We start from the raw sequence: 14127 nt of genomic DNA, 5'->3' as shown, positions 1-14127 counted from the left end.
AAGGTAGGATGAGAAATGTTAGGGATAGGGTAGGATAAGAAATGTTAGACATAAGGTAGGATAAGAAATGTTAGGGATAAGGTAGGATAAGAAATGTTAGGGATAAGGTAGGATAAGAGATGTTAGGGATAGGGTAGGATAAGAAATGTTAGGGATAAGGTAGGATAAGAAATGTTAGAGATAAGGTAGGATAAGAAATGTTAGGGATAGGGTAGGATAAGAAATGTTAGGGATAAGGTAGGATGAGAAATGTTAGGGATAGGGTAGGATGAGAAATATTATGGATAGGGTAGGATGAGAAATGTTAGGCATAAGGTAGGATAATACATGTTAGGGATGGGGTAGGATAAAAATAGAATAAGAAATGTTATTGGTAGGGTTGGGGGAGATGTGTTAGTCTAATAATACGTGACCAGTATTTGAGATATGGCAATCTAAGGAATGCTAGAAGTATGTATGATCAGAAATATAAGGGTAGGAAAATAAATGTTAACATAAAATGAGAAATCTTCTGGTTGAGCTATGACCATGAGCTTTATAGGCAGACAAGCATTTTCTGTGCACTCAACAATTACTGAGAGCTTTCTGAATTACTTCCTTCTGAGAAAATTCAGAATAATTTCTCAATGGCCGCAAATTAGAAAATTGCTGCATGGTCTGAAAACAGAAATAATTGTACATACAGTGTATATGAGTGACTGGGTTTCCCATACAGCTCACACTCTGCCGTAGAATGGACACAGATGCTTAATTCTTCAAATGAAAAAAGAGGATTATTTTTAGCTGAATGAAACAAACATAAATTGATTCAGAGCATTATTTCAGGAATGAGATTTCTTGTTTTCATTTGCATAAATTAGCATCCGAGTGATTGTTTTGTAATTGTTGTCGTTTTGGACAAGTGGCTGTTTACCATTGTTCCAGACTGTAGAAATCCCACAAAGCGCATTGGAAACAATTTGGAAACAATTTGGAAACATTATATAATCTTTTTTAGGACAAATAGAAAACTGACTGAATTACAGTATTTGCCTTCATAAAAAGAAGTTACAATGGCTCATAGCAACTGGAGATACTGTGTTCAATGGTGTTTATAGTGGTGCTTTTTATAGGTAATGTGCATTAATACATGAAGATAAATATATTAAAAATAATCAAAAATTTAAATTTGCGACAGCACTGGTGTGATAGAAATCTGATTTTTACAGACATAAATATTTCAGTCACAGTACAAATTTCAATCATAGACCCTGGAAAATTTCAAACCGGTTAAAAAAAATATCAAATTTCACCATCTCCACTCTGACCAGCTACACGATCAAATCTGTTGTCGGCCCTGATTCAGACCTACAGTCTGAAGTTTGTAGGTACGTTTACCAATAACAATTTGCGTTCCCCGTCCGTATTCAAAGTTCTCATTTGAAATTCCCATTTTTTCCGTTCGCGTTAAAAACGACTGTTTTTTAAATATTTTAAATTAATAAACAATCACTTTTTTAAAAATCAAACTGTGAACACTACTGGGTTCACCATTTGAGTTTCAGCGATAAAAAATATGCCAAATTTATTCAAATTCAACTTTGAACCAGCTTGAAAAACTCTGACGAAGTTTCAAATTTTAGGACTAATTCGACAAACCAGTTGAACCTCAGCTGGTGAGCATCTCTACTGTTTACAATAACTATCTAGAATGGAACCTATTTATGTCCTGTATAGTAATACAGGTACAATTGTGCATAAAAAATTGCTTAATTGCCGCATTGTTTTTTTGCAATGCAACTGTTAATAAACATCAAGAGAAACGTAACCTGAACATAAACACTTTTCACATATAGTGACTTTTTTTTCCCAAGAATGGATTGATACATATAAAAGTCTTGATGTAGCAGCCCACAGCACAGGGAATGTTGTATTTGTGGATACTGAATTCATTAATGTCCCTGCATAGCATACTGAATCAAGCCATGTAACTTCAAAGCTCTTTATGAATAATTACAGGCATATTGTATCCTAGTCACAAAATGGCAAGCCCTCAATATAATATAATAGCCACAGCCTAAATCTTTTAGCATTGTTGAATTGGTGCATATTTATCTGCCGGCTTTTCCATGACAACGGATAAGTGATCCGTGGCCTTGGTAACGGCTCACATGTCTAGTCCTGGCTAGGTAAGAGCTGATTGCTAATTCCTAGATTAAGCTTGCAAATGAATCAGCTTGAGATAAGTGAGAGAATTTGCAGGAGATTGTGCAGTCAGTCTTCTTGGGTTTATTGCGTCTAAAAGGAATCTCTTAAAAGGGAATCTCTAATTACTATATGGTCCAAATTATGGCAGCTCGTCTTTTTTTTTTATCTTATGTAAACCTATTTACATTATCTTCAAAAAGTGACTGCTTCCCCATAAATTCAACATAACTTCATCCGCATGGTGTATTGTGCTGTTTATAGAATTGCTCGCAACAGTTCCTTTTTGCACAGAAATGTCCCGATTTTCTTCAAGCAAAGGGATGTTGTCTATCAGATTGGAGGAAATTCCAAAACTAAATTGACTAAATTTGCAAGATCAAAGGTGTGGCTAGGACAGATAGTGAGTATGACAAATTGTTATATATATATATATATATATATATATATATATATATATATATATATATGTTATATATAATATAAGCAGTGAGTATCCATCAGCCATTGTTATTATTATTTTTATTATTATTATCGCAGAGTTCTAAGGCGCCACAGTGCTCTTTAGCGTCATAGGAAAAATAGGACATACATAAAACAAGGACATATATAAGAAGAGGACATACAAAGTAGACAAAATAAACACATACAGGAAAATAAAGGGTATGGAGGACCCTGCTCTTTAGAGAGCTTACGTTCTAAGTGGAAGAGGGCACAGCTGAAACAAGAGGAGCGAGTGTGGCTTTGAGTGGTGATTGAAACATGTGAGGGTGCATTAGTGTGAATAGTGTTATCAGTTAGGTAAGCTGTAATAAAGAGATGGGTTTTTAGAGAGCATCTAAAGATTTGAAGGCTGTGGGAAAGTCTGATCGGGTGTGATAGGGAATTCCATAAGTGAGGAGCAGCACGGGAGAAGTCTTGTAGGTGGGAGTGAGAGGTGGTTACAAGAGATGAGACAAGGCGCAGGTCAGAGGTAGATCTAAGAGGGCGGGAGGGAGAGTATTTTGATATGAGATTTGAGATGTATGCAGGGGTGGTGTTGTTGAGGGCTTTGTAGGTAAGGGTGAGTAATTTCAATTGGATTCAAGATTGTTACTTGACTTTGACAAAAAAGATTTTGTTATCTGTGTCAGATAATTTGCAAAAGCAGACAGTATACCCCTGCATGCAGAAACATTTGCACTCCTTGCATTGCAACATGGTTTGTCTTGGTATAAATTTGCAGCCTATAGATGGTTTTCTCTTGATCTTACCCCATTTATTAGACTAAAATCCTAAAAAGATATGAACGGTGACATTTATAGACTGACTTAACGTTTCGCCGGTGGTCCATGAAACTCAGTCACTAAAAGTCTCTGATAGCCGTTATTAGCTAACATTTATTACTGCAATTTCCTGTACACTCATGCTATGATTAGTGGTGATAAAGGCTCATTTACTAGTAACAGTACTATTTAAAGTAGAGTGGGACAGGAGTTGTGCGGAGTTGATCTTGGTAGCGGCTTTCTCTTCTAGTTCTGTAATTTCAGAATGTTGGGAATTGAAATGAGTATACAAAAATAGGGACAGATTCTTTATGGGGCACTGGGAGGACAAATGCTGCAGCACTTAGGGGTCTATTTAACAATATCAGGCGAGACAAAATATTTTCTATCGCTGCTTATCACAGGGATAGAAAGTCCTCTCTTGTCTGAATTTACCTTTACATTTTTATCACCCAGCCAGGGGTCAAAATGCACCTGCATAAGCCGTCTTATACAAATCAAGGGAACTGGAAGACTGGACTTGGGTTTCCAATTCCGCTAATCTCTCTGGTCCTGTCCTACTGTGCTTACACTTGTGTTCTGTGATGTTACACAATGAAAGACGATATGAGATTTAAGAAAAATAGAATAAATGTAAAAGTGAACTCAGAGCGTGGACAATTTGATCTGAGCATTTATGACATATCCAAAAATAAATTGCCAGAATGTACAAAGATAGTAACGATAACGATTAAAGATTGGAGATTATTGTAGATCGGGTGTGCAGAGTTAAGATGTTTTATCTTTTACAAGCTGTGGAAGAAGCAGTGTATATTGGATATTTGTGCTACTATTTATGGGAGTTTGTTTCATTGTTACATATGATTTGTTTCTATCAGTTGTTCCTCTGCAAGGAAATAGACTTTTGTCCTATCATAGATACTCATAAAATAATCTTAGAGTTCTACTCTTATAATCAGGGTTGATTCACATTAATAAGCACAATGGACAGGAAGCTGTGAGTGTTGGATAGTCAGGCTGAGAGCAAGAGCTACTTATGTTACTGATATTAATTGATGTTCACTTACCTCACAAATATTAGTTATGGTGGACAGTAGCCACAGTGGAGGCAGCCATTCATGAGAATGCAGACAAACAATTCACTAGGTGCCAGCCTTATAAACAATGGTCATGACATGCCTCTGTGATGTCATTAGTTCCTAGCGACTTGATAGGCTGCAATCTCATGAGTATTCGTTTAGCCCACAATATGGCCGCCTCAAGTATGTATAAAAGAGAGAGGAACTGAGGAACTTTAACACTTAATTATCATTACATTCTGTTCACCATATGAGCCGTGTGTGACGTCCTTTCTGCACTGGTGCTTTATCACAGAACTCACATAAGCCTCATAAAACTCATATTATTTTCATATGTAAATGGTTGACTTCAGTTGAGTTGGATCATTTCTATAATGTGTCATAATTCATAAATGAAAGAATATGTCTACTGATTTCCCTATTTAAATCTCACGATTATTTTCCACCCCAGGCTGAACAGAACTCTTTCCAAGCCCATGTTGACTGTGTGGGTCAGGGTGGATAACAAGATTGAGACCCGTTAATAGGCAACACACACAACTATCAAACTTTTAGTTTAATAAAATATTCTCTAAAGACCTTGGTCATTACTTTATTAAATATAAAATACAATCATATATTCTTCTTTCTTGACTCATTGTCCAAAAGGGCAAACAAATACGAACAAACCAAAAAAATTTGCAGTGAAAAAGACCTACCTACACATTACAAACAACCCAGCAAAATGACCAATCCCCAGCACTCCACTTCACCACTAGCCAATCACAAGAGACAGGGGCAAACACAGAATTTGTAGAGGGGGGTTTTCACACCATGCCGCCAGTGGGCGTGGCCAGAATGTATGGGGGCGTGGCTATAATATTAGACAGTGCTTGGCTGCTCTCCAACTTTTCCTATCCCCATAATATACACGGGCAATGCTGCGTGCGCTACTGTTAGGTGCACACAGCTCTCCCTTTTCAAGCAGAGCTGTGTGAAGTTGGTTTGCCTATGAGAGACCAGTTTGGTCAGCTTGGGAGAATATCTATTACACTGGGACTACTGGCATAACACAGATGCCACTCCTAAGGTCTCGTTCTTCTTAAGCACACAGCCCAAGGGTCACAAAATACCAGCCTTGTTCTGAACAAAGTGGGGCTGGTTTTTTGGGACCCACCACACATGGTCTAAATGTTATATTCCAAATAATTCTAGGCTGTCTAGTATTGGGCAGGTTGAGAGCTTTGGGGATGGAAGATGACTTTATTACTGTACTTGGGAAGTATTTTGTCGTATTAAAAAGTTCAGAATTCAAAATGGTATTGGCCATAACCAGCAAGGAGCATCCAGGAAAAATACTCCCTCTCTACCCATCTTCCAGCATGGAACAATTCCGCCCAAATTCTGCCAACAAAATATGTCTCATGTAGGGAATCGGAGGGGACAGGAGATGGAATGTTAAACCTCAGGTTAATATTCTTTCAAACTCACTATTATTATGTCAAATGAAATCTCCAGCTCACAAGAAGATAGGCTAGAAACAGCTTTATTATACATCTATATTGTACTAGAAGTCAGCAGAAAAGTTAACAGTAATAATTTGCTAATCATCTTATTATTAATTTGAGGATAACAAAAAATGTGTGTCCTCCTTTAATGTATATTGTATAAACATTTAATTTCTATCTTGGGGTTGTCTAAATCAAGGTCTTATTATGTATTTATTATATTATACTTTTATCAATATTTCGTAAAACTGTTTCATATGTCATTGACCAAAGTGATATTTAGATGCCTTTAATTATCACGTATATTTTAATCTATTCCTGCTGTATGTTTGCTTGGCCCTTTGTGTTACAAATAAATTAGCTCCTCCCCCTACGCTTTTTCCTGCTGAACCCCAAACCTCTCTGACTGAATCCACCCGTTCCCCCGCAGCTGTTCCCAGCTCCAGCATCCTCCCCTCCGCTCCCCGAGATGTGGTCCCTGTCTTGGTTTCTAGTCGCTTTGTACGTCTCAGCTGGCGCCCCCCGGTGGACACGAGAGGGAATATACAGACCTACACCGTCTACTTCTCCAAGGACGGGGTTCACAGGTAAGTTTATGAAATAAGTTGTTTACATGTTCTATGCAAAATAATTGTTTTGACATTTCAGTGTTCATTCCATTGTAAAACAATCAATCATTTAGTGCGAGTGGGAGGAGCCTGCTGTTTGAGTACATATGAATAGATCTGACTGGATAGGTGAATCATAATTTGGCACAATGCAAAAGAAGATGTCTCAAGTTGGATTTAGGCTTTTAGTTAAGTAGAAACATATAAATTCCCCCACCCTTCATTCCAACTATCCACCCTTATTTGCCCAGGTGAGGGTCTAGCCCAGTGTTGGCTAATCCGTGACACTCCAGGTGTTGTGAAAATACAAGTCCCAGCATACCCTTCTAGCAATAAGATGCTATATATATTGGCAAAGCATGCTGGGACTTGTAGTTTCACAACACCTGGAGTGCCACAGGTTAGCCAACTCTGGTCTAGCCAATAGCATGCTCTGCAAAATGGTCAGTGGTCTGTCTCTCTATCACTGACTCTAGTGTACAGTACTGAGAGCACTGACACACAGCAGGAGGCTGGTAGCAGAGAGGCAGAGAACTGCCCAAAAGTGTTCACCACGCTGATTTGATTCATAATCTCACTGTCTGCGGCTGGCTGGCTCTTGATCCAGGCGGCCATTTTTGAGAGGACATTTTCAGTCTCTGCTTACCTAAATTCCCCTGGTGATAAGTACTCTTTAATATTGCTGAAACCGTACATATTTTAATCATATGATTCATCACAATATATTCGTTTCAATATATTACAATATACTTGTAATAATTCATTATAGGTGTTCATTTATTAATAGTAATATTGCATGTTTTATGGCATATATCCTGCTAACCCAGGAACATTGAGAAGTGCAGCGGAAACTGTTTTGTCTTCTATAATGATTTCTTGGGTTGCAGCAAACTGAGAATGTACAAATTCTGCATTAATGAAATAGTAAAACTATTCCCCATGTGTCCGAAACAGATAGCGTTTGTTTGTCTTATAAAATATGAAAAAGACTTTTAAAGTTCGTTCAGTGTTCCTGCCTGAAGCATTCTCTAATTTTGGAAAAATGCAAATTAGTTGGTTTCTATTACAGCCTCTTAGCAATTATTTTCATTGTCAAATATTTGCTGCTGGAACGTGGTGAATGAATTCCGCAAACTCAAAAGAAGTAATATATCTTTTTTGTAAGGGCTTTTTAAAAGCGGAACACAGCTTGTTTATTAATATGTTGTATTATTGAACCTTGGAGCCGCTACGCAATTGGCGTAGCCAAATGTCAATGCAAATGGGGATATTGAAATAAAGATAAATGGGGATATTTATGTTACTTGTGAAGAGGAAAATTATCTGACTTCCATATCAACCAATCAGATTCTGACAATTTCCAGTACATTTTAGGGGAACAAAATCAAACACCTGATTGTTTGCAAAATCTATTTTTGGTGCGTCATAATGTTTTGCCAGTGATTTTCGGGCTAATTACAGGCCACACACTCTGTGAATTTACCGATATTGCAGAATATGTGACTTTTATTAAAAATGTCTATTGTCATGAGATTCAAGATGGAAGGGTCTGTTTCTTAAAGAAGAACTATTATTACATTTATAAAAAACGCAACAAACTATTGATATGTTTATTACAGAAAAGTAATGCATTTGAAATGTGTTTATTATTCAATATCACAAATAGAAAAAAAATGCATAAAACTGATTTTGCTATGAACTCCTGTCCTCATCCAATTTAGCATCTTTAGAATTCTGATAATATTTGTATCCTGTTTTAAGACTAAACCAACCTACTCAGTCTGGTAGAGGACATCTGTGCTATGAGTACTGTTCATGGGATGAGCTACATCTTTTCTACTTGTGATATAGGATAATAAGAGATTAGTGCTTTATTATTTTGCATTTAATAATAAATGTCCTTTAAATACAGCTTGACAAAATTAGCCCTGTTCCAAAAGGTTTTGCTGTCTTTTATAATAACCCACAGTACGCTCAAACTTTCCAAGCTTGTGGTATTTTTAAAGTGACAATGGTGTTTATATATTTATTTATATATTGAAAATTACTCCAATCGTGCCACAAACCCGTTCATTCGTCATTACGTGTATTTCATTCAGCTGTGATGTGTTTTGTATGCAGTGTGAGGATTTAAGATCAGAATTGCTGCCGGAGACCACATCTCCTTTGACTGAGTTTTTTCAGAAGTTGGACAGCTCCTAATTAGTTTCCAGCTCGTTATGACTGATATTCAGCTGTCTTGGTTCTTCCAGCTTCCTCTCCAGGTTTCCTACTTAATCCAGTCTCTTCCACTTCCTCTAGATCAGATTATTGGGTTCTGACTGTAATCTAGATTGTGGCTACCAATACTGGTATGTAATGCCAAGCTTTGGTGGCTTGCCGGTGTCCCAAATTCCACTCTTCTTTTCTGTCTCACCTTTTTCACCGATTTAGCTATCGGTGTACTGAATCCAGTTTACGAATGTGTCCTCCTCTTACTGTCCTGAAATTCTAACAAGGACTGTAGAGCATCCATTGGGTGGCCAATGTACCGGTCTATCATTATTGTATGCCTGACGAAGACGTTGATACCTTGAGTTTTTTTCTAACAGATCACTCAACGTGAACTCTATGTAAGTTATTTTGGGATGAAAGGACATCTGTACTTCTGACTATGCTGCAGTTCACCATTCAGGCCCCTGGCCTACTTGTAAACCTATCCCGGGCCTGTTATTCTTCTTTAGCCCCTGGATACAGAATCCGACTCCAGATCATTACAATCCAACTTTACCGGCAACAACTTTAATTAGACATTTTTCTTCAAATATATTCTTCCATTCTGCTCTTGTGGTGTTAATTAGATCAAACAACGAGGAAAAGATGCACATCCAATTACATACATTTTTCTGTTCTGTTTCCTGGAGCTTCCATTAGCTACTTGGACAAAGACAATGTCATATAAGGGTATAGTTCTGCAGAATATAGCAAATATAAAAAAGTTGATGAAGACTCAACCCAAGTTGACTGTCACATGAATTCCTGTAGTTTTGCATTGGGATTTTTATGGTCTAGTAACTTGTCTTTCATGACACTTTCAAGGTCAATTAAGTTAGTGTGTTCAACTTTGTGTTCAAATAAATGGGCGATAATGTTTTTAAGTATTAATATATATTCTGTAAAGGTGCCCATATACATTGGGCTTAAAAGCCGATATCAGGCAGTGGGCGCTAAATCGCAGCGACCATGGCTGAAGATGACAGAGATCCCCGATAATTAGCCTATCAAGATTAGGCATAACAGACTGCACTGGAGCTGGAGGATAAGTGATTAATATTTTTATAATTTGAAAACATAATTAACACAAAATTAAAGTTGCATAGTTTGTGCAGTTAGAATCCAATGTTATGTCCTTTATATGTTAATGGTCTCATGGTGGCAGGGTCTTAGTGATGTATCTTGTTTATAATATAATGCCTTGTACCTCAGTGACATCTCAGTAATGCATTCTCATGAATATTGGTCCAGACCACAAGATGATTGCCTCACAGTTGAGGGCAGGACCAGTGGTCATCTAAATGCAGCCTATCAGTTCAATACAAACTGTTTACATTAACGAGGCATGAGGCACATTGTGCTTCATTCCTCAGTGACGTCACTAGTTCCCTGTGATTTGATAGCCTGAATTCTCATGAGCAATGATTCAGACTTGACAGGGTGACATTTTAAAGGCCCATTGGAAGTAAAATACAAGCACAATAAAAAAAAACATAATGTATTATTCATGAATGTAAATGAAGAAGCTCACAAACTATACATACAAGGCAAAAAAGCCAAAATGTGAAATTTCAGTTATGAAGCATGCAAGGTTCAATATTAGCATGATAGTGTACTGCAGCACTGTTAAGAAGAAAATGCCCCCCCCCCCCTCCCCACTTTCACTCCATTACATACAGCTTGTGCTACTCTCACATTTTGAGGACAGTGTCCTATTGAGGTCTCATACAGGTCAAATAGCTGAGATTGCAGTCATATGAGTTAATGTTCTGTAAACTATCGATGCTCCGTGTATGAATCAACCAATCCACACAGTGCATTTCTGTGCAGCAAGTCAGAAAAGCTGTCATCCAAACTCTGTCTGCTCTGCTAGAGAATCTCCTCCCTCCTCACATAGAATCCTGGAGCAAAGGACTGAAAGAGCACAGTGGACATATTTAGTTATAGTTTAAACACCCCAGTTATTTCATTAATCAGTAGCACACAGTCTTTGCTATGTATTCATTTTAAATGGTGGTTTTATTTTCTCTTTAAGAACAGGTATTCCCAAAATTGTCATTATCACTAGACCTGCTTCTTGAAAGGAAGCAAAAGATTAATATACAAATACTTTTCTTGGTGAATTAATAGTTAATTGATAGGACTTTTCTTCCAAGTTCAGAAATGTTTTCTCTCTCCAATCCCCTAATTAATTTTACCCTCCAGTAAATAAGTGTTGAGAAGTTCATAGCCAGTTTTGAAAATGTAGACCCTGGTGACATATTTATACTCCATGCATTAAACCATTTATATAATCAGTTAACAGGGCTTTACTTGACATAAGCAGTTAAGCAGGCCAAAAAATTAATTATTCATTGGGCACACAATGAGAAATATGGTAATGCTACAGCGTATTATTGGGCACATGCATTATTTTGGTTTGCACGGCTTAAACTGGTGTCAGTTTGAAAAATTACGGGTCAATCCTTTTATGTCTAACACTAAATTAATCTAGGAAATATGCACAGATGCTAAAGAAAAGCCATTATTTATGTATGTTGCTGAAAGGATGACAGGTACTAAACACTGCACCACTGTTAGGGTTCATTCCAAGCGGCAGTCAGTATAAAATATATATACATATATATATAAAACTTTGCATATATATACAATCAGCCTTATGTAGAGTTGGACGCAATTTCCGTCTAAAACGTTGGACTAAATTTCGTCCGGAAAAAAGACGCATTCTACATAGCATCATGAGTCGGACGCAACTTAGCTGAACGTCATCATTATCCGTTCGCATCTTACACCGAGGTTAGAGAACCCGCAACAGATATGTTTCTTTACAGGTGTATCTGTGTCTGCGATCGAGTCTACATCCATCCCATTTACTTGAACACGCCCTTTCTGAACTTTGCCTGCGGTTGCCCCTTACCTCCCTCGATCCGCCTCTATAAGCGTAAGGAGTCGTATACGCAAGGGGCTACTGACTCTGCTTACAGACACAGACATAAGTCTTGGGAATGCGCTTTAGCAAAATTTGCATTTTACGCTATGCACCTGTGATCAAGGTGTGAACTTAGCCTCCAAATTCCCCAGATCTCAGTCCGATCGAGCATCTGTGGGGTGTGGTGGAAACACAAGTCTGAACCACGGAGGTCCCACCTCGCAACTTACAAGACTTAAAGGATCTGCTGCTAACGTCTTGGTGCCAGGTACCACAGGACACCTTCAGAGGCAGTGGCAGAACTACCATTGATGCAGCAGATGCGGAGTAGCGGAGCCCTAGTGAGCTGTGTCCCCGGTTCCCTCCTCCATGCTTCCCTGCACCGGGGTCACTAGTTTCGCCTTTGTTCAAAGGTCTTGTGGAGTCCACGCCTCGATGGGTCAGAGCTGTTTAAGTGGCACGACGGGGGACCTGCACAACATCAGGCAGGTGGATTTATTCTCATGGTTGACCACATATATTAAATTAAAAAAATACAGCATTTCCACAGAATTCCATAACTCACGGGACATACAGTTTCACTTTTGTTTGAGCTTGCAATGTGTACACACCAGTGGGTACCTGGCCTACCTTTCGTTTTATATATTGGAACTTTTACATATATTTTTTTGAATGTCACAAAGTAGATTTTCATTTTGTGTCAACTTGTGTTTTAGATTTAGTGACTCTTTGTGCTGGGACTTCTCTCTACAGTGAATGGGTGTTTTTACTTCTCAAATATCATATGACTTTAAATTGGTTCACTATAATTGTTCTGGCAATAAACTAGTTTTTTTTTACCGCAATACCTGACAATCACGATGTAAATTAACTTTGCAATGTAAATTATCCTCTCAACGGTGCCTGTGTCTAGAGCAGTATAGATATTTCTGGTTAAGAATTATGTTCTGAAATGCTTTCTATTCAATATAACAAGTGTGCACAGTGCGCTGATTTAAAGATATTGTAGCAACTGCTTTTTTGGTTTAGTTAGTTTTGTTTTTGCATTGTTCATAACTGATGAAAATGTGCTTGTCTGGTCCTGCTAGAGAGTTCCTGACACTCTGATTTCAGGACAGGGTAGAACAATTAATTACATAAATTCCTCAACTGGACAAATTCTTATGTGATATTTTAAAGCAGTCAAAGCACAAAAAGTCTAGATACAGATTTTATGAAAAGAGAAGTTGCAAATTTAACACCACATTTTTCTTTTTTAAAGAACTAACTGTAACACTTGTCACTATATAGAAATGTATCGTAGAAATAGATCCCTATTTTATTTGCCATTTGGCTGCTATTTATTTGAACCTGTGCTCAGTTGTAGGTTACAGTGGCCTAGCATTCCAGAATGTCCAAGAGAATAAATTTTGGGCACCTCACAACAGAGTAGCCCAGCCTCCCGGATCCCGTTTCACTTTAGTCTAAAGTAGACAGGACCTTGATGATGAGATTTGATGCAAAATGTGTCTTCATGGCCCTGCCACTGCTGCGTGATGATGCAAACCCTCCCCTTCCCCCTCACTTCTCCCTTGGACCTTCCCTTCAGGATCTTTCAGATGCGAGGTTCAAAATGTAGGCAAGTATGCTGCTGATTTGCACACTAAGAATGTATTGGCACCATCTCCCACATTTTGATCCCTCAGCAGCTAATTCATGTTCCTCAGCTGTACCTCTCCTGAAACTGATTAACTTAACATTTCCCCACCTCAATTATATATCAGTTGACTTTTGTCAATTCGTCAGTACATTTGTCTTTGGACACATTGTCTTAAAATGGACTGTGTGATTGAGCTCTTGTCAAATTGCTGGAACATCATGGTGCTCTGCTGTAACCTTACTGCAGGACCGTAGTGTAACTACCGAGTGGGCATGGTTAGTACATTATCCGTAGGTGCCAGATACCTTTGCTTGGAAGCAAGAATTGTTCACCATGCAGAGCACAGGTGCTTTTCAGTCTCTGTTATATCTAAGCACAGATATAATGTACCTAATGCTAAATCTCTGCCTGTGAAATGTCCTGCAGCACTTGTGCTCCCTAGAGTTGGAAACCACAAGAGGCTGGACATTTAAAATATAGTTACTCCAGCAGGGCTTCTCTGTTAATCCCTGCACACAGAAGGGAGCTGGGACAGGAGTGAATTAAATTGGGCAGATGAAATTGTCAAATAAAAATGAGTAATTTTTCTACTTTACAGTAGATGTTCCTGCAAAACATCTTGGTTTATATAAAATAGATGGTAATAGTTTTCACAAATATATATGTATAAAGTTTCAGGAGTT

At 38.0% G+C, this 14127-nt stretch overlaps 1 protein-coding gene across 2 annotated transcripts in view; it reads left to right on the top strand.

The window, feature by feature from the left end:
* DCC (DCC netrin 1 receptor) overlaps positions 1-14127 on the top strand; it is a 605048-nt gene that overhangs the window by 417168 nt on the left and 173753 nt on the right. For both annotated transcript variants that reach the window (XM_075185502.1, XM_075185492.1), the window contains exon 8: positions 6446-6602. In XM_075185502.1, coding sequence (XP_075041603.1) covers positions 6446-6602 — 157 coding nt within the window. The remainder of the gene's footprint in view (positions 1-6445; positions 6603-14127) is intronic.

The sequence above is a fragment of the Mixophyes fleayi genome, chromosome 1, assembly GCF_038048845.1.
Source record: "Mixophyes fleayi isolate aMixFle1 chromosome 1, aMixFle1.hap1, whole genome shotgun sequence".
Lineage (NCBI taxonomy): Eukaryota > Metazoa > Chordata > Amphibia > Anura > Limnodynastidae > Mixophyes > Mixophyes fleayi.
This window is presented reverse-complemented; position numbering and strand designations above follow the sequence as displayed.